Source organism: Engystomops pustulosus, chromosome 7 (genome assembly GCF_040894005.1).
Source record: "Engystomops pustulosus chromosome 7, aEngPut4.maternal, whole genome shotgun sequence".
Taxonomy (NCBI): domain Eukaryota; kingdom Metazoa; phylum Chordata; class Amphibia; order Anura; family Leptodactylidae; genus Engystomops; species Engystomops pustulosus.
The window spans coordinates 141,233,400-141,260,482 of record NC_092417.1 but is presented as its reverse complement, the minus strand read 5'-3'; the positions used below and the strand labels follow the sequence as shown (position 1 = coordinate 141,260,482).

The 27,083-nt window shown below is 42.9% G+C and overlaps 1 protein-coding gene across 2 annotated transcripts in view; it reads right to left on the bottom strand.

Moving 5' to 3' along the window:
- The window catches only part of LRP5 (LDL receptor related protein 5), a 93,556-nt gene extending 72,595 nt beyond the window's left edge, over positions 1 to 20,961 (bottom strand). For both annotated transcript variants that reach the window (XM_072117992.1, XM_072117993.1), the window contains exon 1: positions 20,760 to 20,961. In XM_072117992.1, coding sequence (XP_071974093.1) covers positions 20,760 to 20,946 — 187 coding nt within the window. In that variant the 5' untranslated portion in view covers positions 20,947 to 20,961. The remainder of the gene's footprint in view (positions 1 to 20,759) is intronic.
- Positions 20,962 to 27,083: the final 6,122 nt, after the last annotated feature.

The following is a 27,083-nucleotide window of genomic DNA, read 5'->3' as shown; positions in this document are numbered from 1 at the left end:
ATCACATGCTCATTGCAAAAGCAGGTAGCACTGTAGCATCATTTCCCCATAGAAGGCTGTGATAGTTCCAATCATGCTCAGTGGATCTGTGACATTGGTAGCAGAACTTCTCTGTAGCAAGTCTGACCCAATCTATTCATAAAGATCTCAGGGTGACAGAAGGACATCTCGACCCAGAAGGGCCATTTCAGGAGTCAAACGCAAAACCAACATCATGGGATATAGTGATTTTCCCGATTTTCTCCCAACAGCTGAAATACAAAGATTTCCATATTTGTCCAATATGAGTATTATACAAAGGTCATATAATGCAAGGCGTCATTAAAGGAAGATCGTACAATGACTTATCAGGGAACAAGTGGTCGTTCTGCCATTGTCCAGATGCAGATTTCCACAACAAATCAACTAATTTCAGATCACTTTAAACCAAATCTGAGTTTTTGGCGTTGAATTGATATTCTGTTATTATTCTCTACTTTACATATTCATTTCAGAAAAAAAGCCAAGGAGAAGCAAAGGCCCTGGTGAGCTACGCTTATTCATACCGCAAATATGTACATAGGTTCATGTAACCACATGCCAGCAAAATGCTGGAGACTCCAACCAAGTCAAGGAGAATGGCCAAAGTACACACCAAAGTTCACACCTAAAGCAAAAAAAAGATTATATAGACTTTAGGAGCCAGTTGGACCACTCTTGTTGCTCTATTTTTTTGTGTGGCCTGGGCATTCCCCTGACCAAGCCTTCCAACATACAACCCCAGCTAAGCCAATGGCCAAAAAACATATTACAGCATGACCAAATACCAGGAGCAACAAGGGACCAGGAACACTGGATTTCAATCCAACTAAACCCTTCATTCCTCCAAAACGTGGCGTGGCATGACATGATCCTATAACAGACCACCAGAAGCCGCCTACACTGATGGGATGCGTGTGGCCAGCTTTACCGCTGCATGCAAGACATACTGTGGTTACACATCATCCTCAAACTCAACAGGGGAAGAAAAATACAAGGCAGTATGTGCACATGCAAGTTATGGAACAGTTATGATATCTTTGTCGAACATTCTCATCACAGATGGGAAATTTTCCAATATTTTTACTCGTGTTGCGCAATAGATTCTAATCTTTTGAATTCTGTCAAAAAAGTAGGCAGGCCCCTCACCACCCAGTAGATTTATTATAATGTATGCCCGAAATTAGAGCTCAAGTCGATGCCAGCTCCTAGGTTTCAGTGTGTGGTAGACTGCCAGCCGAGAGATGCACAACATATATTAGGAGACAGGAGGGGGTTTTTTTTGGTCCAGCAAACGCTTACCCAGACTAGTATATAAATCATAAAGCCATTAAACAGCATATTCTTACAATACTTACTGTAATACAGTAAACTAAATCAGCTTGTGTGAACACTGACTAAAACAAAAAATATTTCGCTATTGTGACAGCAACAAGAAGGGAACAGAGACAGAGACAAACGTAGCAAATCAGAATTCAGTTTATTATTTCAGGTAACTTCTCCACAAAAATAGGTCCACATAGGTTTCACTGTCCTTATTGTTGAGACTTTAACTTTTTTTTTTAGCTTCAGAAAAGTTAAATTTTTTCAAGGTTCACCAACTTATCCATAAAAGTTATCCAAAAATAAAGAATAGGGGATGCCATTTCATCCTCTCCCATCACACACAGGTGTAATTAAACAAGCAGATGTATAACCAAAAAAGAGACTCATGTCAATGGACATTCACCCGAACAATGGAGATCACAGTGCTTGAACCCTACAAAAACACATAATGCTATAAAAAAAATGAATGAATGAATGTCATTGATCACAAAATGGAGCTTAAATAGTTAGCAATAACTGTAGAAACCCCATAAAATTTTGTCAATCATAAATGCAAAGATGTCAACCACAGGATACAATAACTCCCATAATCCCTCAGTTCTCAGTAACAGCTCCTCCCTCTGATGCTCTGCACCCAGTGATGATGTAACAGACTGTCCTGCTTTGTTACCATAGTAACTGCCATCACTGTACATTACCTCAGCCCCACTGAGATGGCATCTCACCACAACAATGGCCATACTGGATGTGTCACATACCGTATATACTCGAGTATAAGTCAAGTTGTTCAGTACAAAAAATGTGCTGAAAAACACTTACGCGACTTTTTTCTATGGAAAAAAAAAAACCCTATGTACTCACCTTTCTGATGGCCCCAGCAAGCCTTCGGTCTTCAGCTCCGGCTTCGGGTAACTGTGTGCTGCGTTGCACACAAATCATGACGTCAGACGCCATCGGCCTGCACGCGTTATGATGTCAGCAAGCGGCTGATGTTATGGTATATATGCGACAGCACGCGCTGGGACTCGAAGACGGAGCCGAAGCTGAAGACCGAAGAGAAGACCTGGATGGGATGGGGGGGTGCATAAGAAAGGAGAGTACAGATAGTTTTTTTAGGCTGGGAAGGGAGCAGGCACTGGCTATATACAAGGGGGCTTCTGGCCATATACTAGAGGACAAGCGCTGGCTATATACTGGGGAGGCTGTGACCAATGTATTTCCTACACTAGGCTTATTCTCGAGTCAATAGGTTTGCCCATTTTTTTGTGTCAAAATTAGCTCTCTCTTCTTTTACTTGGGTCGGCTTATACTTGAGTATATACGGTACTTTGCTGGTGTACCATGCGCCAGGACATGATAAATCACCACTGTATCAGTATGATCTGCTATGTTACGATTGCTACCATGTACATCATCATCATCATCGAGTCCCATCATTCACAGCGTTTTTCCACAAACATCGCTACACCGTTTATGGAAGGAAGCAGTTTTTTTTTTTTTCAAATCCGAGACAACCCCTTTAAATCCACCAAATAAACTTATTAAAAAAATAAATCAATCACTTGCTCAACATACAGTGCTACATTTAAAGCACTCCCTTCAAACATAGCCCCATGTAAATATATCCCTCCTGTCCCCTCTGCAAACATGCAGTCCCATGTAAATGCATCCCCCAGCCTCCTAGCGTAGTCCTATGTAAATGCACTCCTCCTGTGCCTCTGCAGTGCTATGCAACTACATCCCTCCAGCCACTTACATGCAGCCCCATGTAAATACAACCCAATAAATGACAACACTACTGTTGTCTTGTCCGGCTTTACACACCTTCATTTCTCTCCTCCATGAACTGACCCCTCAGCACAGATATCGGAGGCTACTCTACTCCTTGATGATGGCTCTGCCCCCTAATTGGGATAGACCCTGCCCACTCACTTACATCCATCCCACTACAAGCAACTGACTATGGCCAAACACGGTGATGATCACATGACCTGCCCAGGCAGATGCAGGACAAGCGATATTGACATGTGACCGGCGTCCATCTTCATTCTTGTGTCTACGCAACTGGGACAAAATCACCTAACTGATTAAAAGGCCTGTAGCACTGCAATGCTAAGAAGTGCAAACTTTTAAATAACAACTAATTATATATTACCTTAAAGTAATAATATTTAATGACTCATTTGTATATTAATTATGCTTATTCCTGGAATACCCCTTAAGAAAGCAACTGGAAAAGTAGATTGGACTCAAATCATCATAAAACATAACTTCAAAAATCGGCCTCCAAAGACACGGGAAACTAAACGCCCCGTGGCAGCCCACTTCCCGGTGTAGCCACAAAAATCATTTAAACTTCTTGCTGTGTGCGAGAAATTGGTCTATGACAGGTTACTGCTATAGAAGAGCATAAAGAGCGTACCCACAAAATGTTTAGCATACAAACCAATCACTTTACAGAAACACCTTTAATAACTACAATAACAGCGATTTGACGACACAAATCTGAAATGTTCTCTCCCATCTTTGAAATTTTTTATAGGAATCTCATAGTTGATTGAAATATGCTGCAAACCATCAAACAAACCATCCCTGTGCCATCACGGTACCGTGTGGCCAAGCGCTAGATCGTAACTCCAACAGTTTGTGCCAAACATGACTTTTCTAAAAATGAGTCACACTATGTATTTGGAATAAAAGGAATGCGCCTTGTGCACAGAGAGGCAAATAATATGTCTGGAAAGGAGCAGAGTTAGTCACCCATTTACATTTTATTGAATTGCTTCATTAAACCTATCAGTCATCGGCTGGCGGCTTACGCAATGGGGTTAATAAAACTGTTTTGACAGATTTAAGAACAATAACTCAGCAGCAGAAAAGGGAGAGGATCCTCATTAAAATGCAGCACCTGGAGACAGTACAAGTGAAATATTTCAGTCACACTCCATACCAGAAGGCATGGATATCAGCAGCGGTAGGGAGATTCATTTTAGTTTAAGTGATATCCGTTTTCCTCGTCATACGCGTGTCACGGGGCAGGACATACGTGGAGTAGACTAGGGAAAAGGGGGTACAGACATATAGAGGACCCATAGCCCTCCACCAGCTTACTATAAACCATATCCACTTGGGTTTCTTTACCTGTAGCGTTGTTTGGGGACATGTGCTAGCCATCGTTTCAATGGTTAGCCCAAGCTCACAGGCTTCCACCACCCAGTGTATGATCAGACTACCATAGCTGCAGGTCCTATTCCTGCAAAGTTTGTGGCTCATGATATGCATACGTCTACAAGTATTAAGTCTCAAGCTCTGTTCATACAATGCATTTAGAAACCGAATTCAAGCGAAGAGGGGAGGAGTTGCTCCTGTTGGCAGATACGATTACACGTAAACGCTTGCGCACCACATATTTCACATGTAAACCATGAAAACGTGTCGTGCTCATTGCTGATGGCAAACTGCACAAAAAGAAGCATCATAGGTTGGGATCAGTTGTGTCCGACCAGCAGTAAAGTTCTGGACTTGCCATTCATAAACCAAAGGTGTACAGGTGTGATAGATAGATAGATAGATAGATAGATAGATAGATAGATAGATAGATAGATAGATAGATAGATAGATAACTATGGCAATTTCTTATATAGCCATGGAGAACATTCTGGCAATATACAAGTGAGGTAAAATAAAACACTGTAATTTAATGTAATTTATCAATGAAGATATATTTGCGTCGGCCAACATAGTACCTCATGTTTACAATAAAATGCCAAATAACATCCTGATAACCAAGTAGTTTACTTTAGAATGAAGGTATCCAGAATCCGTGTCACAATTGGCCACCTTCTCAATGTCAGGAGGCTGCCCTGCATAAACATGGCGAATGTCTGGCAAAGAATGACAGATCTCCTAATGAAAAAGGCTAGCCTGGACCGTGGGTGGCCCATGCTGAAAGAAAACATGCCCTAAGGAGAAGTTTGGCCAATGTTGGTCGCTGCCGTAAATTGTACATACTGCGATATTCCTCGTCTATTTGTAGAACTATTTTAAATCTTCCCTTTATCCAGAAAACTCTAAGGGTGAAGACACACATGGCGTTTTTGGGCCGTTTTTACTAAGTGCGTTTTCAGATCGTTAAAAATGCATGCGTTAAAAAACGCATCAGTTTTTTAAAAACGCATCCGTTTTTGTCCGTTTTTCATTGCGCAATTTCGAAAAACCGGACAAAAACACATGCGTTTTTAACGATCTGAAAACGCACTTAGTGAAAACGGCCCAAAAACGGCCCAAAAACGCCATGTGTGTCTTCACCCTAAGGTGAAGTCAACTTTTTCTATTTTTACTCTTGCTCACTGCTGGATGAAATAAGAGGGATTGTCCCAGCAATGTTGCTTCTTTGGTGCAACGTGAGAAACCATCCCGGCAGCGCTACAGGGTAGGGGGATAAGTAACACTGGTATGACAAGCCCCTTAAACTTCTGGCAGGTCAGCGTATTACTCTGCAAGGACATTTTAAATGTCATTGCAAAGTCTGTAGTTGATCGGAGACAGACTAACTCCCCATAGCAAAGGCAACATTTATTACTGTACCTGCCTTGTAGACCACTGCATACAAAAATACTTCACAAGCCCAGTGTATACAGCGCTGAAGGTGGCCATGACACTTCCGTCTCCTATCCCAAATGTCTTAATTAAGTCTAACCTGGGTTCAGTAGGTTCTGCTCCACTCCAGTATTAACAATGGAAGAGCGCAGTAGTCTATCTTTTATTATATATATTATATATTACGGATGGTCCGCTGAAGTCCACGGATTACAGAAGGTAAACAAATGACTAGCGCCACATGTAAACACAGCCAGGCGCTCCTAAAACGGAGGATGTAATAAAAAGCCTCAATGCAGGTGTGAACTAGGCTCATGTGCTGGGGTTGACTAGAGCCATCTAGAACATCTCCAGCAAACTCCTAATACAGACTGCACAATTACAATAACATTAGGAAACAGGGAAAAGATGATTCACTTGATGCTGTGAGTTTAAGCAATAAAATATCACGCTTCATGAAGATGTGTTCTTTAGATGGAACACATGCCTTTTTTGGAATATTTTCAGAGATTTTTAACAAAAGCAGAAGAGTAGGGGGGTGATGCTAAATCTACAACACGTGTAAATTGACAAAAAAATTTGGCCCTCAGTATAAGGCTACATTCAAACGGCTGCATACGGCCGTGCAGCCATAGACGGCAATGGGCGCACAGCGCTGTATGGGAGCGGTACAAACGCTTTCACACCAGTGAAATACATGGTAACATGTTCATAGGAGGAGAAATAAGAATATTTGGGGACCATGATTGGATGCCTCAGGGTGAAGACACACATGGCGTTTTTGGGCCGTTTTTGGGCCGTTTTTACTAAGTGCGTTTTCAGATCGTTAAAAACGCATGCGTTAAAAAACGCATCCGTTTTTTAAAAACGCATGCGTTTTTCGAAAACGCACGCGTTTTTGTCCGTTTTTCATTGCGCAATTTCGGAAAAACGGACAAAAACGCATGCGTTTTCAAAAAACGCATGCGTTTTTAAAAAACGGATGCGTTTTTTAACGCATGCGTTTTTAACGATCTGAAAACGCACTTAGTAAAAACGGCCCAAAAACGGCCCAAAAACACCATGTGTGTCTTCACCCTCAGGGATGGCTCCACTAACCCTAACCAGAGACAGGTTATTTAGAGGGTTCTAGATTAGGGATATAGTCATTTTATGGATGGTGATTAATGTCACCTCTTACTTGTGACAGGTCAAAGACATTAACTGAACGAGTGAATTTGATTTTGAGGGTGCTGTCACACGTCGCGTTTACCGCATGCGTTTAAAAACGCATTGCAATAGCTGGAGAGTGATTTGCCTAATTAAACAGCTGCTAACACCTGTGTTTACAAAACGCAACCGTTAACGCATTGTTAACGCGTGCGTTAACATCGCGGTTAACGCATGCGGTTGTTAACGCATTGTTAACACATGCGTTAACATTGCGGTTAACGCATGCGTTTTGTAAACACAAGTGTTAAGAGTTGTTTAATTAGGCAAATCACTCTCCAGCTATTCCAATGCGTTTTTTAACGCATGCGGTAAACGCGACGTGTGACCGCACCCTGAAGGGGAAACCTGCTCCACAAATGTCATTCACCCATTCAGTTCATGTCTTTCACCTGTTCAATTGACAAAACTTCACCTAAAACCACCTCAAAGCTGATTGCGATGTAGTTTTAAAGGAAACCTACCACTTGTAGTGGCAGGTTTCTGATGGAAATAACGGGCACCAGCTAAACTTTATAGCCGGCGCAGGCAGGTACGCGCTCGGCGCTTACCATGCGCGCGGCTCTCATTCACTTCCTATGTAGCCGCGCGCATGGTAAGCGCCGAGCGCGTACCTGCCTGCGCCGGCTATAAAGTTTAAAAAGTGTTTTAAACCGCGATACCGCGGTTTAAAACACTAACGAAAATAAGCTCCGGCACCAGCTCACCCTGAGCTGGTGCCCGGTATTTCCATCAGAAACCTGCCACTACAAGTGGTAGGTTTCCTTTAACTGCGACGTGTGACTGTACCCTAAGGGTGAAGACACACATGGCGTTTTTATGCGTTTTCAGATCGTTAAAAATGCATGCGTTTTTGACAGGTTTGAGCAATTATCTTAATTCAAACTGATCAAAAACGCATGCGTTTTCAAAAAACGCATGCGTTTTTAACGATCTGAAAACGCACTAACTAAAAACGGCCCAAAAACGCCATGTGTGTCTTCACCCTAAGGGCACATAGGCCGACTGCTTAAAAACGGCCCAAAAAACGCCACGTTTTGAACCTGTTTTTGGGCCGTTTTTAAGCAGTCTGTTAAAATTGCATGCATGCATGCGTTTTTGACCGGTTTTACCAATTATCTTAATTAAAACAGGTCAAAAACTTATACGTTTTCAAAAACACCCCAAAAAAAGGGCTCAAAAACGGGTACAAAACGCCAAGTGTGCCTCAGTCTACAGATGAAGATTTCTACAATTGTATTGACTCTATTTAAAGATTGACGAATTCTGTGGGGAATAGTTTTGACGTACCATATTTTATCTTTGTTCTGCTTGAATGTTATGTTTACTTTTGTCAAAAAACGGAGTCTGGTTTAAGAGCGATGTCACACATGGCGTTTTTTGGGCCATTTTTAGTTAGTGCTTTTCAGATCATAAAACCGCAACCTTAGGCCTGTTACACAAGAACGTGTGCAGCCTGTGTAAAACTTGTTGTAGAAAACAAATAAAGTAAAATAAAAAAAAAAAAAAAAGTGAAAATGTTCCCCAGGGGTCTTTTAGGACTTCATGGGGGACATATAACGTAAAAACACACACACACACACAACAAATATTAATAAATAGTCATAAAAATACAATGACATTTACCCATATAATAAAAGAAAATCCCCCGCTACACTACAAAAAGCATCGCCATAGTCGTCCGCTTTGCCCGAGACTATGCATATTATATATCAAAATGACGAAAACAAAATAGGGAATTCATTAATAATGTTCATTTTGAGTTTATTTGAAAATCAAAAAGTACTATAAAGTGACAAAAAAAGCCTAACCCCAAATAAAAATGAAAATAAGAATGTTTAAACTTTTATTACCTTTTTAACTGGTTCTAGGTGTCCCAAAAAAACCAACACATTTTAAGGTGTCATGCAAATAAAAAAAAAGTTTTGGCCCTTAAACCGGCGCTTACAAAAATTCGCTAAAAAGGCATCACTAAGGGGTTAAGTCGGGGAACGTCTGTATAGAAACAGTACAAAATGATAGGACAGAGAGGATATTGGGTGTCAGCACCATCTGATCACATTATCTTATTGATGCACATATTTACTAGAGTGACCCTCATAACGCGCATGAGAAGAAGGAAGAAGAATACTTCAAGGGGAAGTAAAAGTTGCAGACTTTGAGAAAGGGTATTTTACACTGTGCGTGTAATGCCCGACACAGAATAATCCCCTGAAGCCGATCATTTCTACCCTTTGTTTATAGAGACTGTGTTTGCTCCGATTTCAAAGTAGAAAGCTCCTTCTTTCCGAACACTCCCTCTGCTGGGCTCGGGAAAAGATCCCTAACCCCCCCCCCATCTTACAGCTAGTCAAAGTTTATCTTGGCCACTCTCTGCAGCAGTGGAGTAAGGTTTATGTAGACAACTATTGTTTGCCATTTGCAAAACTTAAATTCATTTCAAGAAAAGGGGCCTGACAGCAGACATTCCCATGGGCATTGCCAACCATACAACGCCGAGACCCACTCCCCCTCTCCTCAACCCTTGTGTCTGCCAAGAGGCCTGAGCACTAAAAACACATATGGATTTCAGAACAGTCGGAGCATTGTAATACACTGGATTCCTAACATTTGTTATTCAGGATATGAAAGTTTTCTGAAAAGCGTATGAGCAGTATAGAGGAGAAGTTTTACTTTTTTTAGTCAATGTGCAGTAATCGAAAATCTTTCCAAGGGCAAGAACAACGCTGCAGGAAAATGGCCAGACTTGATAAAAAAATACAAAAAAAAAAAAAAAAAAAAAACACTTATGTAAGTATATAGTCCATTGTCAACAACAACCACAGCACCAAAAGGGCTTTGGAAGTAGGGAGCCCTCTCTAAAACTGGCACCCCACTAAAGCAACTGTGGGGTGCTATAGCGGTTATACTTCCCTTCCATCCCCAAAAATAAAATGTATGTTATATGCCCTGGCATCAAAGAGGGCGTGTCCTGCTAGACAAGTCCCTCCCATCGACTCCTCCCCATGTTGCAAGCCTCTTCTAAGTATTCAACGCTTCATGTCATGTGAGCAGGATGATGACACAGAAGGTCCTATTAACATCTGCAACTTCTACCCCATTTATGCATCCGATCACATGAAATCACAGCATCAGGAAGTTTAGACACCCATGTAGGAAAGCTGTGCTTTCATGTGATCAGATACGTACATGGGGTAGACGTTGCAGATGTAACAGGACCTATAAGGGCGGCACGGTGGCTGAGTGTGTAGCACTTCTGCCTTGCAGCACTGGGGTCCTGGGTTCGAATCCCACCCAGGTCAACATCTGCAAAGAGTTTGTATGTTCTCTCCGTGTTTGCGTGGGTTTCCTCCGGGTACTCCGGTTTCCTCCCACACTTCAAAAACATACTGTTAGGTTGTTTAGATTGTGAGCCCCATGGGGACAGGGACCAATTTGATATGCTTGTGCAGCGCTGCGTAATCTGTGTGCGCTATATAAATAAAGAATTATTATTATTATTATTATTAAATTACCTTCGTCACATGACATGAAGTGCCCAATGATGTAACAGAGCTCTCTCTCTCTTTCTCTCAATGTTCCACACAATCTGGAACAAGGAGGCAGGAAAATGCAGTAACCACTGAATATGCTGGGTCTGATTGGACTAACATCAGGTCAGTTGCATGGAAAAAAGACATTTAGGGATAAGGGCAATACTTTTTAATAATAGTTTTTAATGAAGTCTTTATTTTGGGTGGGTTAATTTCAATGGCAGGTTCTTTTTAAAGAGTAACTTTAAAGGGGTTTTTTTGCCACAAATCAATAGCTCTTGGGACATAAAACAACTATTATCTTTGTTACCTATATGCAGCAGTTTTCTTGCTATCCCCCTCAGAGTCCATAGTTTGTTTATAGTTTTTTCATCAGTCAGTTTAATGGGAGGGGGAGGGGCTGCTGCTCCCTGCTCACAGAGGAGGAGGTCATGCGACAGAGCTCTCTGTGTATGTAGCAGAGCTGGATGTGTTCAGAACAGTGGATACAGATGTATCCTGTAGTGAAGTACAAGCTCTCCTTGTTCCCCTTCAGCCTCTCCATCCCAGTCTGTGATTCTATCTGCACCTGGTGCTGCAGCCCTTCTCCCACCTTGAACTGCTTCTGTGCAGATAAGCTATTAACCCTTAGTGCTCACACAGCACAGACTATAGACTTCCTGTAACTGGCTTACTTATGATTTCTCTCACTTAGTACGTGTTCCCTGATCCTCCGTGTGATGGAGGCTGCCAGGCTAGTCACCATATGCATCCTGTATGTGCACTGTGCGGTGTTCAGTGCATTCACTTGTGGGAAACTAAATTGATTTAATGCTAAATTACTTTGGGAGAGAATGCAAGGCATTATAAGATCTGTGGGCAATCTAACTGGCCTCAGCTTGAGGGAATAGACTGACAGACATTAGTCTCCGCCCACTTCACCTCTGGTGAGAAACATTTCAGAACAGAAAATGCCATAACTTTGGAAAGAAAAGGATGAGCAGCACAAAATAGGCATCATTGTGTTTGATGTAAAGGGGGAAATCACATAATAATTTGGTAAAAAAAAAAAAAAAATCACTATAACTTTATAGTTACACTTTATGGATTAAATCCAGGTATAGTAATGAAATAAGGGAGGAGAAGCACTTTTCTTTGTGAAATGGTTAAGGAGCATAAATATGCTTATCTGAAGTAGTCAAATCTAGGTGGCATATGGCACAACTTTCAAGATATAAAGTTATATCCTCCATTGACTGCCAATGAAGTCTCCTCCTTTCCAGATGCCTTCTGAGAAACTCAATCACGTTGCGAGACTAACACATGGCCACAAGTGAAACTGTAGAACCCACTGGACCCCATCACAACTGTTACTAACATCAGGGCGAATGTGAGAGCCATTAATATATTATCAAATACAGAAGTCAAATGTCAAAAGCCAAAAAAATGATACTGAAAGGTTATGTGGTGATCAAGTGGCATTTTAATCAAGACGTGGAAAATATTGGTGCTTTAGGGTTGTAGGACCCGTACACAAAAGTACAGGTTGTAATCCAGTAAATTAGGAGTTCTCTATATTCTTCAGAGATAAAATGATTCAGGATAATCTTAGCCATATGATATTAGTATAACAGTGTGCCTTAGATATGTAACATGTTTAATTGATAATTCTATTATAGAAGAAAAACATCAAATCCAGACTACAATGCTGTGGTGCCATTTTACAAGTTCTATGCATAAGCTCCAAATCAAAACTAGCTCCTATTATAGAATATAGTTATACTATACACCACTAAACTGGCCCCCTCTGGTAGGGTGTGAAATATCCTTTCTAGCATTACCCCTTTAAAATGCGCCCATTTACCTATAAAATAAAATCACTTCAAAGGTTATATGGAAATGAGCCGAGAGGAGTCACTTTTTTCACTATTTAGAGACTTTATACAGCCATATATTAAGCTCTACAGTACCTCTAAACATGAACTTGGTAACCTATTAAGGGTAAGAATCTCCTCTTTAAATTTGCGCCAAGATTGTAGTTCCGGAACTGGAGATGCACGCAGTTAAAGACATATTCGGGGAATGTGAGCTTCAGATAAAAATGCAATCCACCTTTGCCTTTAACTGCAATTATCATCGATTCTGTAACTCACAAAGGCATATCAAAGACGAGAATCATATCTTTAAGCACCTTGTGCTGAAGGTTTTTTTTTCCTTTTATTCAAACAGCAGATGGATGGAAAGTTTTTATTGCTTTCCAAAGTACTTCACAAAAAAATAAAAATGTAAAAATTCACTTAAGACAATTGGTTCCCCAAGACTTTAATGTGCAGGACCCCCTATGGTTCCCTTGCATTTCAACTGGAAGCGGCTCTTTAAATCTTACATAATTAACAACTGTATCAATAAATTCTCTCTGTATGTAAAATGGAAAATCTTCTGAGTCAGCTCCAGTCACAATATTTTGCAGCAAAACTTTAAACACTTTAATTAGAAGCATAAACACGTTTTTTTACAGGATTTACCCAAAGCCCTTACTTATCCTCAAACACATAAAGAGGCCTTCTGACAGCGTCAGCTTCCATGGAAAGATTATATGGCAAGAAATGATTACGAGAGGCCGAGGTGTAGCAGGAGGGACAACATTCATTACATAACATGCCTTCTCTGAAATAGGCTTTAGACCCATATGACCAGCAGGCTTAAGGGTAACCCGTCACATTGAGAATGTAGACCCATTTGCAGAAAGCATGTTATAGTGCAGGAAGAGCAGCGCATATTCATAGGACACAATGTACAATCTGACCAGTTACTCCTGCTCCATAACAAGCTGCCTGAAGCTAGTACACTATCTACAAACTGCTCAGCTCCTTCTGCTCTATAGCAATCCTACAAAGGAAACACTAGCCACAACACAACAAGTAATGTAAAAATCTAAATCTTCACTGTTTTAATTCAAAATGCATGCATAAAAACCAGTGACTGAGGAAATAAATGCAGATATACAGGAGTCATCCCAGAGTTCCTGTACGCTCACCGGTGTCTAAGACAGTGATGGGCAACCTTTTGAGCTTGGCGTGTCAAAATTCGCCAAAAAAAAGAGCATAACTCGGGTGGTGTGTCACCTTTAGAAAAAAACCCAAATTTTGTGATATTTAGAGTTTAAATAACAAATATGTATAGTTCTTTAACTTACCTGCTTAGTGACTTCTTTGTTAATCTGTCAGTTGGTTTCTTTTGTTGGTCTTGCTGTTATTTAACTTGTGTGGGGTGCCATGAACTAAGATACGTGAGGGGGATGGGGAATTCTTCCAGTGATGGCGAACCTGTGGCAGTCCAGCGACAGCCCCCCCAGTATAGTCACAGGGCCCCCCCCTCCCCAATATTGTCATAGGGCCCCCAGTATAGTCACAGGGCCTCCCCCCTCCCCAATAATGTCATATGGCCCCCCAGTATAGTCACAGGACCTCCCCCCTCCCCAATAATGTCATAGGGCCCCCCAGTATAGTTACAGGCCCCCCCAGTATAGTCACAGGGCCCCCCCACAGTATAGTCACAGGGCCTCCCCCCTCCCCAATAATGTCATAGGGCCCCCCAGTATAGTCACAGGGCCTCCCCCCTCCCCAATAATGTCATAGGGCCCCCCAGTATAGTCACAGGGCCTCCCCCCTCCCCAATAATGTCATATGGCCCCCCAGTATAGTCACAGGGCCTCCCCCCTCCCCAATAGTGTCATAGGGCCCCCCAGTATAGTCACAGGGCCCCCCCCAGTATAGTCACAGGGCCTCCCCCTCCCCAATATTGTCATAGGGCCCCCCAGTATAGTTACAGGGCCAAATCACAACCCTCCACATCAGTAGATAAAAAATATATATTTACTTGTGCATGTGCAGCAGCCGCGGGCCGGAATGCAGCAGTGAAGTGCAGGACTGACTGAGACTGAGTGCTGGTGCGATGATGTCACCGCGCAGGAAATCAGGCGCCGCCGGGGAGAGGTATTTTGTGCTCCGCTGCGGGCTGACTATTTCTCATCCCGGAGCGCAGGGCATCAGGGCCAGGAGCAGAGGCTGGAGCTGAGTGGGCTGCAGCAGGCACAGCACAGGTTGCCGGGGCTGCTCTGTCTCCACGCTCTGACGTGCGGAGTGCGCGGCCTCCGCAGAGCAGGCTGGGAGGACAGAAGCAGCGCTGTATCACCGAGTGCCCGCCCACCTGCCCGCTCGCCCACCTGCACGGCCGACCGCTCGCCCACCTGCACGGCCAACCGCCCACAGACAATGGCGACCGGCCACACAGCCACGACCAGCGTGTCAGCGAACATGACTACGCGTGTCAGTGCTGACACGCGTGTCATAGGTTCGCCATCACTGGTCTAAGTCCTTTGGTAGCATTGCCTGCAACTACTGGCACTGGTATAAATTACAGTGACATACAAGACACTGTCCAATACCTCATATCAATATCCTGTTTATACTTATTTAAGTAACTTTGCTACATAATAACTGATTGTATTGATAATGACTACCATATAACAGCTCTATGGGGCACATTTACTAAGAACATTGCAAAATGCAATGTGAAGATTCAGGATTTTTGGCGAACATTCTGTACGATTCTGGAACCCCCTTGCACTGCCCCGACAGAGTGCACCTTTGACATAGGGTGCGAGACATTTTTTTTTGGACTTATGTTAAATATGGCACGGAGCACCAGAACACCCCCTTCAGTGCAGAAATTTGTGTTGCATGATGCCTAACGCAGCTGTGTAACAAAAAACTTGCGTGCCAAAAAAAACAAAAAAACACACATGGACAGTACTTAAATACCTGCACAAGCAGTTTGCGCCTAAAAAGATGTGCAAAGTCCAAAACTGGCGCATGGCCCTTAGTAAACGAGCCCTTAAGTCTTGTTCTGCTCTATAAGATGCTGCCTGCAGACGCAACACAAAGAACAAGCTCAGCTCCTCCTGCTTTATAACATGCTGCCTGCAGATAGGACACCAAGGACAAACTAAAGAAAGCAAATGACAGATTATGCATAGTAATCCAGCAGGGGTGAACAGAGTGAGCTAGGACTTGGATCAATACATTAAAGTTTTGTCAAATTCAGGAAAAAAATATATATTTATCTCCAGCTATGATATAGCTTTTGCATTACTGCTGGACATTCAACCCAATTCCCACATGTACAACTGATTTTACTCCATCGAAAGGAAAATACAATCCACTCAAAGCTGGATTTAGGGCCACCAAATCAAAATATGAAACTTTATTCATATTTTGATAAAATCCCAAATAGAAAAAACACTAAGAAACATATTACTACCCCCAACAGTGAGAAAGTGCCAGTGCGGATGGCAAGTATTCAAGCAAATACATATGGCCAAATCAAAACTGTAGAGCCACTGGAAGGCGTCCAGCCATACAACGCTGATAAGACAGATGCTACATTTTTAGTATTTTTTTAATTTACTTTTTTTTATTTTATTGTGCAACTATAAGGCGCGCAAAAAATCTGTTGATTTTCTCAGAAATCAAAAGGTGCGCCTTATAGTCCAGTGCGCCTTATATATGAACGGTACTTACAGACAACAGCTGCCTTGAACTGTGCACAGGTCTCTTTATAATCAGGTGCGCCTTATATATGAACCTAGACGTTTTAGCAGGCATTTATTGATGATGCTCTTATAGTCCGAAATATACGGTAATATGGTGATCAGGGCATATTGTTTTCTTAAACAGAGCATAATCCAAGTATGATGCATTTTACTAAGGCTTCACTGTATTACCCAAATAACATATGGGAATATGTGTCTAGAAAAAATAAAATATAAACACTTATTAATAATTCTAAGTGATCTCACATGTAATATTTTAGATGCAGATTATAGACTTTTTTTTTGGGGGGGGGGGGGGGGGGATTTTTTCCCCTCCTTCACCAATTCAGATGAACATAAACAAAATCAAAATGACAAACAATATTTTCAGCAAGAAATATTTCTCTGAATGAAAAAAAAAATGGAGTTTATTATGATTATTTGCATGTTTCATAATTAGAGATGAGCGAGCACTAAAATGCTCGGGTGCTCGTTATTCGAGACAAACTTTTCCAGATGCTCGAGTGCTCGTCTCGAATAACGAGCCCCATTGAAGTCAATGGGAGACCCAAGCATTTTTTTAATAAAACTGAACAGTAAAAGAACAGTGCAAAAAAAAAATTCCAGATGTTTGCAGATGTTTTACTTGTAAGAACACATTGAAATAACACTATTCTTCACTTTGCAGGTGTTCGCGCGTGTCTCCCGTTAAGTTAGGAGATGTGCACGAACATCTGGAATGTGAAGAATAGTGTTCTTTCAATGTGTTCTGCACTTAAATGGTCCTGTGTTCACTGTTTTTAATGTTTTAATTCTATTCTTCACATTGCAGGTGTGCGCGCGTGTCTCCCGATAGGTTCGGAGATACGCGCGCACAGCTGCAAAGTGAAGAATAGAATTAAAACATTAAAAACAGTGAACACAGGACCATTTAAGTGCAGAACACATTGAAAGAACAATATTCTTCACATTCCAGATGTTCCGAACATCTCCGAACCTAGCGGGAGACACGCACGAACACCTGGAAAGTGAAGAATAGTGTTATTTCAATGTGTTCTTAAAAGTAAAACATCTGCAAACATGTGTGATATTTTTTTTTTACAATAAAAATACTTTTATTCAATTTATTTTATTAATTTACTGCTCGATCTCGAGCCGGCGAGATACTCGTCCGAGTAACGAGCCGGTCCGAGTATGCTAATACTCGACCGAGCAGTATACTCGGACGAGTATACTCGCTCATCTCTAATCATAATATTTAACGTGTGATGCAGGTCTAAAGGGTTATTATGGCCGCCAAAAGCTGACTACATTAGTTAAACGTCACAAATAATATAGAAGGAAAACACGTCATCACTAAGTAACATGAAGCCCAGCACAGAATGGGACTAAAATGTATGTATACACGTTGTATACACTAAACTATGACTGTTAAACTCTCATTATAATAGATGAAACCACAAAAGTGTCTTACCATATGGAAATGCTGGATCCTTATAAGACTTATGACAGCTGTGTAGGCACAGCGCAGAACATCCTGTGCAATGCAAATCTAACAGCCCAGCCAGGTGCTCACGAGCTTACTACAACTATCATTTATAATAGACAAGAATATAAAAGTGTCAGCTCTTGGGTCCAGGCAATAGCCATCTTTCCAAATGCAGTCTTATGGTGATCAGGAATTCCTACTCCATAATATCCATATAAAGGCAGTCCCCGGGTTACATACAAGATAGGGTCTGTAGGTTTGTTCTTAAGTTGAATTTGTATGCAAGTCAGAACTGTATATTTTATCATTGTAATCCCAGCCAGAACTTTTTTGGTCTCTGAGACAATTGGATTTTAAAAATGTTGGGTTGTCATAAGAATCAGGATTAACACTAAAGCTTCATTACAGACACCAGTGATAACTGTAACAGCTGATCTTTGTAGCCTAGGACTAAAGTACAATAAATTACCAATATCCAGATGGCCGTTTGTAACTAGGGGTCGTATGCAAGTCGTGTGTTCTTAAGTACCGCCTGTATATCCTAACAGACAATAGAATGAGCAACTCAGCACTCAGGTTGTACATAATGTCATGATTCTATGATCAGAAAATGGTGATATGGAATCATAAATATTCGAGAGAAGCGAGATTAATGTATGCATTAATGCATGAAAACAATCACATTTTTGCCATAATACTGCAGCAATGTGTGAACCAATTATTGACAGGTAATAGTTTCATGTCAATTTTTCTGGCATCAAAGCAAAACGTAAAAGTTTTTTGAGCAGTTAAAAAGTGTGATGAACCTTCCATATGTCACCGGAGGATCAGAACAGTCTCACATCTGGTCTGTTACTCAATTTACATAAATGTAATGAAAATATGAAATATCCATCAGAAAATTATTAGTAGATGGAGCAATTCACTAATCAGAAATCATAAAAGTCGCGTTTTCTCCTCCGTGGGGCAGATACAGTCAGCGACGCAAACACTAGTCTGGTTTTATTTGCACATCTATGGCAAAAGGTTTCTTCATCAGCAGCAAAGATGATACAGATGTTCTACTGCACGGGGGGGGGGGGATGATTTCTGCGAAACTCATTGAGAGATTGCGTGCAAGAGTTAAGGGGCCTCAAAAAGTTCTGGAGTTCCTACCACAGCGATCATGAATAGTGACTATAGGGATAAACCCAGGGAGACGTAGAATCATTTATACACCAATACGCAGCCAATAGAAGTATTAGGAATTAGAGACGCACCTTATATGGACCAGGACAATGCAGGACCCTCTCCCCAACTAAGGCACAAGAAAACAATGCAATGTACATACAGAAGTTTCAGTGACCCAAAAGAATCAGCAGTACTACGGAGAATGTACAACATATGCCGCACAGTCCAATCCAGATGGCGAGACTATAACTAGTTTAAGGCTCCGTTCACACTGGGGTCAGGGTTTCTATTTTTACACGATTTGTGATGGATCTGTTGTGATCCGCACCCATCCCCCCCTGGTGATCTCTTGTAACACTATGTCACAGTTTACCAGGCAAGAAACAGGTCTCTGTATTGTCCGCACTAAACACAAAGCTATGAAACAATACATGTGCTGAGCGCCGAGGACTCCTCTATAGACAGGGGCCACATCCTAAGAAGTGGTGTAACCAACCGAGTCACAGCCTCCAAACAATTCACCAGGACCAAGCCAAGAGCCAACGCACACAAGCTGGGAATACTAGAATCATCGGAAATCTACAGAATTGTATGTCCTTGTAGGGAATAATACAATTACAACTCACACAGAGAAATCAGCAGCAAAACTTCAGCAAAACTTAGAAAAAGTTTTGATAGTTGATGGATTTTATGGACAGGCGGCAAGTGTTGGAGAATTTTTGATGTGTGGAATATGGGATGATCCATACATCATATATGTAACAACACTGAGGTGACATTATAGAATTACACCCATATGTCACGTGAAGAGAATCGCAGCTGCAGAAATATTGCTCAAATAGCAATCACACACAGAACTGTTCTAACTCTTACTACAAGTACCAACCCCTGCCAGTCACAGCAGAGGTGGCACCACGACCCCCAGCATGTCCTGCCAGTCACAGCTGTGGCGGCACTACTACTCCCAGCATGCCCTGCCCGTCACAGCTGTGGCGGCACTACTACTCCCAGCATGCCCTGCCAGTCACAGCTGTTGGGGCACTACTACTCCCAGCATGCCCTGCCAGTCACAGCTGTTGGGGCACTACTACCCCCAACATGCCCTGCCAGTCACAGCTGTTGGGGCACTACTACCCCCAGCATGAACTACCAGTTACAGCTGTGGTTGCACTACTACTGCCAGCATGCCCTGCCACTTACAGCTGTGGCGGCACTACTACCCCCAGCATGTCCAGTCAGTTACAGCTGTGGCGGCACTACTACCCCCAGCATGCCCTGCCAGTTACAGCTGTGTTGGAACTACTACCCCCAGCATGCCCAGTCAGTTACAGCTGTGGCGGCACTACTACCCCCAGCATGCCCAGTCAGTTACAGCTGTGGCGGCACTACTACCCCCAGCATGCCCAGTCAGTTACAGCTGTGGCGGCACTACTACCCCCAGCATGCCCAGTCAGTTACAGCTGTGGCGGCACTACTACCCCCAGCATGCCCAGTCAGTTACAGCTGTGGCGGCACTACTACCCCCAGCATGCCCAGTCAGTTACAGCTGTGGCGGCACTACTACCCCCAGCATGCCCAGTCAGTTACAGCTGTGGCGGCACTACTACCCCCAGCATGCCCAGTCAGTCACAGCTGTGTCGGCACTACTACCCCCAGCATGCCCCGTTGTTGCACTGCCCCCGCCTGTTTCTCCCAGTCGTGCAGCAGGAGATGAGGATCAGGCTGTGACTTGTGCATAGTTTACTTTTTATGGCCCTGTGCACACAGGCAGCCCCCCTCCGCTCCCCGCACACATCAGCTGCGGCGCAGCGGACACATGGCACACAGCACCCGGAGGACTCACCCTGTACGGAGGCCAGGCAGCAGCAGAGCAGGAGCACAGCGTCCAGCGGAGGAGCTCCCATGTTCTTCCCGGCCGCGCGTCCCCCCACCCTCCCCGCAGTCCGCTCCGGGAGCTTCTGTCTCAGGCAGATCCCATGGCCCCGAGCCCCCTCCTCCAATCCCTCCTTCTCCTTCTCCGACTGCTTCATGGACTCTGGAAGGACACGCCCCCTCCTCTGTACACCTTACCCGGGACTAGCCACGCCTCTCGGTCAGGCACACGCCCCTTGCCCTATCATAATGGACACTCGTCTGCCAATCCACGTAGCCACGCTTTTGTTCGATTGACATTGCCCAAAGGTTGACGCCCACATTCCAAGCGCTGGCTCTCGATGCGCGGGGCACGCCCACACAGCCCGCCTTTTCCATTAAGCCCGCCCGTCTCCCCAACTTGGAAAGTAAGTGGAGAGGCGGAAACTTCCCTCCTTCCCTGAGTGTTCTGTCTTTCCCTGGAGCTTTCCGTTACACGGGAGTCGGGACGAGTTATTCCGCTGAATTCTGTCTGTCACATCTGCATTCATTTCTGTATTAACCTCTGTTCAGACTACGTTTTCATACTTGTGAATGTATGCTATTTGTTACTGTTGTGTTAAACTTAACGACTGTCACTGAAAAATCTCAACACATGATCACAGATAAATCGGTCCAGGGATGAGACAGGTGTAGGATTCCTAAAAGAGAGTGGAGGTCATGCAAATATCCCTCTGATAGGGTCACAGGTCACAGAGCTGTCATTATGTCACTCCTTCACCCAGGGTACAGGTCATCTCTGTAACTTACAGTATTAGATACAGTTGCACACAATACAAGGTCTGAAAGTACAGCTCAGCTGTAAGAAACACAACCATTGGGTTATAATTTAGGCGGTTTGGGCAGTAGCTCGGGGGACAACGATCACCCAGCTAATTTTTTACCCACAAAATTCACGTACATCTGTTCCTGCTCTCAATACACATGTACTCAAGAGCCATTTCAGGACCTTTGAAGGTCCTGAAACCACAGATTGAAAATAGGCAGAAGCATGATTCGAGTACCATATGTACGAAGTGAATTCCACACATGGATAATATTCTTACAGCCCAGGACCCAAAGCAGTCTTAATCCTCCCCTGGACACAACATAGACTCTATATAACTCTTACATGATTGCTAGATCTGATCTCTTTTCCTGATCACTCTAGCAGTGATGAGATTAAACTCCAAGATAAGCCGGATACAGTATGGGGATGAGGCCGATAGTATAAACCTACCATCGGATCTACCTTATTAGGTAGATCCCTGATGGTAGGCTTCCCGTAAATTCTGGCAGGAAAATGTGTTACGTTATTTTGGATGAAATCGTCGCCACCAAAAGTGAGGTCATCATATGTAAGACTCCCAGGCCTGTCATTCAGCATGACATTTGGAGATCACTAGCAAAACTCCCATATGCCGCACTAACATAGTATTGTAGTATATGATAGAAGCAATCAGACCTATAGAGTTAAAGTACCTAGGGGGTCTAAAAAAATATAGTACTTTTTTTTTTAAGTTGCAAAAAATATTAAAAACCTTAAAGTTCAAATCACCCCCTTTCCCTAAAACGGATATAAAAATAAACAAAAATCATAAACATGTTAACTATCCTGGTGCCCTTATATACCTGGTCTATCAAAATATGAGAATGGTTATTGCTGGCAGTGAACCCAAATATATTTTGGCATTGAACAACCTGGTCCTTCTGGATCTGGATCTTTCACATTGTCGTTGATGTTCAGCTTCATTTGCGCATCCTTTGCGTTTTGTCTCCATTCTCTATAAGCCGACTTTTTCAGGCCAATTTTTGTTCTGAAAAAGTCCCTCTCGGCTTATACTCCAGGATATAAAAAAAAGTAAGTTAGTACTTACCCTCTGGCGCTGTGCCCCGGCGTCCTCTTCTCCCCATAGGAGGTCTTCAGGTTTCCGGGCTGAGCGGGCAGATGCACGTCTATACGATCCGCCGGCACAGAACTATGACGTCAGCAGGCGGCGACACTGCTGCTCCTTAGTTTCTCTGCCAGCAGATCCCATAGAAATGCATCTGCTGGACCAGGAACCTGAAGACATGCTATGGGGAGAAGAGGACACAGGGGAACAGCGCCAGAGGAGTACTAACTTTATTTTTTTATCAGGCACTCTGCTGTGGACATTAAGGGAGCATTCTGCTGTGGACATTAAGGGAGCACTCTGCTGTGGACATAAAGGGGGCACTCTGCTGTGGACATAAAGGGGGCACTCTGCTGTGGACATAAATGGGGCAGTCTGCTGTGGACATAAAAGGGGCACTCTGCTGTGGACATAACATAAATGGGGCACTCTGCTGAGGACATAAAGGGGGCACTCTGCTGTGGACATAAATGGGGCAGTCTGCTGTGGATATAAAGGGGGCAATCTGCTGTGGACATATCTTAAAGGGGGCACTCTGCTTTGAACACAACATTAAGGGGGCTCTCTGCTGTGGACATTACACTAACGGGGGAACTCTGATTTGGATACTTTATTGATGAGGGGAAACTACTGGACATTTAGAGTAGAGGCTGCATTTCCCACCCTAGACTTATACTCAAGTCATTACGTTGTCCCAGTTTTTTGTGTTAAAATTAGGTACCTCAGATTATACGGTATATATGGTATGTAATTATACTGCTACTGTGAATGGGATAACAAATACAAAATACAATGTGAAAAATTGCCATTTCCTGCCATCCAAAATAAATGAATAATAAGTGTGTTCATTTTTTTGGGCAATTTTACACGTTTTTTATTTTATCCTCCTCTGTGTTATTTTTTCTGAAGCTACTAAGAGTGCTGTCACATGCGGTGCTTGCATTGTGTTTAGAAACATGATCCAAGCAACTGAGGATGGGGCTCAGCCCGATCACATCTGCGTTTTTGATTGCTGATGATCGCACTGCAGCTCCCCTCTATTTATATTTTAGGGCAAATTAGTATATTTGCCACCTGCTTTAACAGTACACCACAACAGAGTTTTTCTGTGTTGCGTCTGATTTATTTTTTAGAATCTGGTTGAGGACATTTCAAAAAGTCACAACTTTTTGCGTAATTGTTTAAAAAAAAGTTATTTTTTTTTGTTCAATTAAACTACTGGTGGTGTAAGAAAAAGTTTAGCAAGAATTTGCGACTTTTGTGCTAATTTAAAAAAGAAAAACACAAAAAAAAACAAAAGACTAATTTATCACCCCTTAGGAGTAGTCAAAAAAGCTAAACCTCTAGGGCAGTGATGGCGGACCTTTTAGAGACCGAGTGCCCAAACTGCAATCCAGACCCACTTATTTATTGCAAAGTGCCAACACAGCAGTTCTAGCATTAACTTATTAAAATCTTCTTACTCAGTGCTGCAGCTTTCAATGGTCCCGAGGACACCAATATCGTTGACAAAAGGAGAGAAAATTCAGATTGCCATTGGAGTTCCCTTTACAACCCACTAACCAGGAAGAATTGTGGAGCAAAGAGCAGGAACTTCAATGGCACCAATGATAATCCGCCCATGTCCACACCTTCTCTTCCTGCAGTCTCAGGTAGACCCAGATGCTTCACTTTAAAATAAATTTGAGTGTGTCACGCCCTGGGCTACCTGGGCCTGCAGGAGGATCTCTTAAGTCCTGTCTGGTGAATTCTGTGCTGGGGCAACAGCCCGAGTGCCCACTGAGAGGGCTCAGAGTGCCACCTCTGGCACCAGTGCCATAGGTTCGCCACCACTGCTCTAGGGTGTGTTCACACATGAGGTTTTGGATGCATCAAAATGCATGCTTTTTTTAAATGTTACGTTTTGCTACTCTGGAAGGAATTTTTCATTGCTGTAAGTGTAATCAGCTATTTATTACAGCTGACACCGCACTGTAACACCTGAGATCGGAGCCGGCTCAGATCGTGAGTGTTAACCCCTTACACGCGTGTAAAGGTCTTTCCCTTATGGATCGGATCCCCTAGTGCCGTTTACCGGAGGATCCGATCCACTTCTGGGCAGCCCCGAGGTCTGCCAAGTGTCCCGGGGTTGCCCGATGTTTCAGCAGTCAGGCCCCTTAAGGGTCTTACTGTAAACTGTCTGCACATGCGTTTGCGTGCTCAGAGAGCTTACACTGCTCTACAATGAATTAGTATTGTAGAGCAGTATATTAGACTTGAACCAGCGATCAGAGCATCACTGGTTCAAGTTCAAGTTTGTATAAGTAAAAAAAAAGTTTTACATAAAGTTTAAACATTAAAATACATTTAAAAAAATACATAAAAATATAAGCACCTAAAATGTTACTTTCCCATACAAACACTTAATAAAGTGGATAAATACACAAAAAATCCCCACGTATTTTGTATTGCCGGTTCCGTAACAATCTGTATAATAAAACAGAATTGTTACTGGACCAGAACGGTAAAGCCAAAACCCCCCCCCCGCAAAAAACGTTCCGAAAAATATATAATTTTTAATTAATACCTTTAGAAAAATATCTATAAAAGGGATAAAAAAGTGACACACTCTAAAATAAGACCAATAAAAAGAACAACTGTTCTCGCAAAAAATAAGCTCTTCATCAGATTTGTCAGCCGAAAATTAAAAAAAGTTATGCATATGAAAATATGGTGATGCTAAAATGAACAAGATTTTCTCCAAATTATTTTCTATTCAGTAAAATTTTATAAAATACACAAAACCCCCACATATTTGGTACCGCTGCATCCGGGACAATCTGCATAATAAAACAGAATCACTATTTGACGCTCAAAGTGAACTCCGTAAAAAACAACCCCAAAAAACGCTCCGAAAAAAAAAGAAAAGGATAATTTATACTCGAGTATAAGCCGACCCGAGTATAAGCCGAGACCCCTAATTTTACCACCAAAAAACTGGGAAAAACTACTGACTCGAGTATAAGCTGAGGGTGGGAAATGCATTAGTCAACCCCCCCCCCCTAGTAGTATACAGCCTGCCAGCCCCCAGTAGTATATGGCCTGCCAGCCCCCATATAGTATACAGCAGCCCCTAGTAGTATACAGTCTGACAGCCCCCAGTAGTATACAGCCTGCCAGCCCCCAGTAGTATAAGGCCTGCCAGCCCCCATGTAGTATACAGCAGCCCCTAGTAGTATACAGTCTGACAGCCCCCAGTAGTATACAGCCTGCCAGCCCCCAGTAGTATACAGCCTGCCAGCTCCCATGTAGTATACAGCAGTCCCTAGTAGTATACAGCCAACCTCCATGTAGTATACAGCAGCCCCTGTAGTATACAGCCTGTCAGCCCCCATGTAGTATACAGCAGCCCCTAGTAGTATACAGCCTGCCAGCCTCCATGTAGTATACAGCAAGCCCCTAGTAGTATACAGCAGCCCCTAGTAGTATACAGCAGCCCCTAGTAGTATACAGCAAGCCCCTAGTAGTATACAGCAGCCCCTAGTAGTATACAGCAAGCCCCTAGTAGTATACAGCAAGCCCCTAGTAGTATACAGCAGCCCCTAGTAGTATACAGCAAGCCCCTAGTAGTATACAGCAAGCCCCTAGTAGTATACAGAAGCCCCTAGTAGTATACAACAAGCCCCTAGTAGTATACAGCAGCCCCTAGTAGTATACAGCAGCCCCTAGTAGTATACAGCCAGCCTGCCCCCACAGCCCTTAAAAAACGAAACTTATATACTCACCCTCCGATGTCGGCGCGGCTTACCGATGTCCCCGCTGTCAGCGCGTCCCGTCTTCTTTCTTCTCCTCGGCTCCTCTTCTTTCTTCTTGCTTCTGTCAAGGACGCGGCCATGTTTTCTTCGTGGCCGTGCATACTATGACAGCGGCCGCGTCATAGTATGCACCTGCTAGAAGAAAACATGGCCATGTCCATGAAAGAAGCAAGAAGAAAGAAGAGGAGCCGCGGAGAAGAAAGAAGACAGGACGCGCTGACATCGGGGACATCGGTAAGCTGCGCTGACAACGGGGAGCCGCGTTGACATCGGAGGGTGAGTATATACGTTTATTTTTTTCAAGTGGGTAATTTTTTTTAATAGACTCGTGTATAAGCCAAAGGGGACGTTTTTCAGCACATTTTTTGTGCTGAAAAACTCGGCTTATAAACGAGTATATACGGTAATACCCTTTAAAAATGCTCTAAAAAGTGATGAAAAAGTTACGCAATCTTAAATAAGACCACCAAAAAGAATAACGCCCCATAACCAGATTTGTCAGCTGAAAAATAAAAAAGTAATGCATATGAAAGACGGTGATGCTAAAATTGACAACATTTTCGACAAATTACTTTTTTTTCAGTAAAA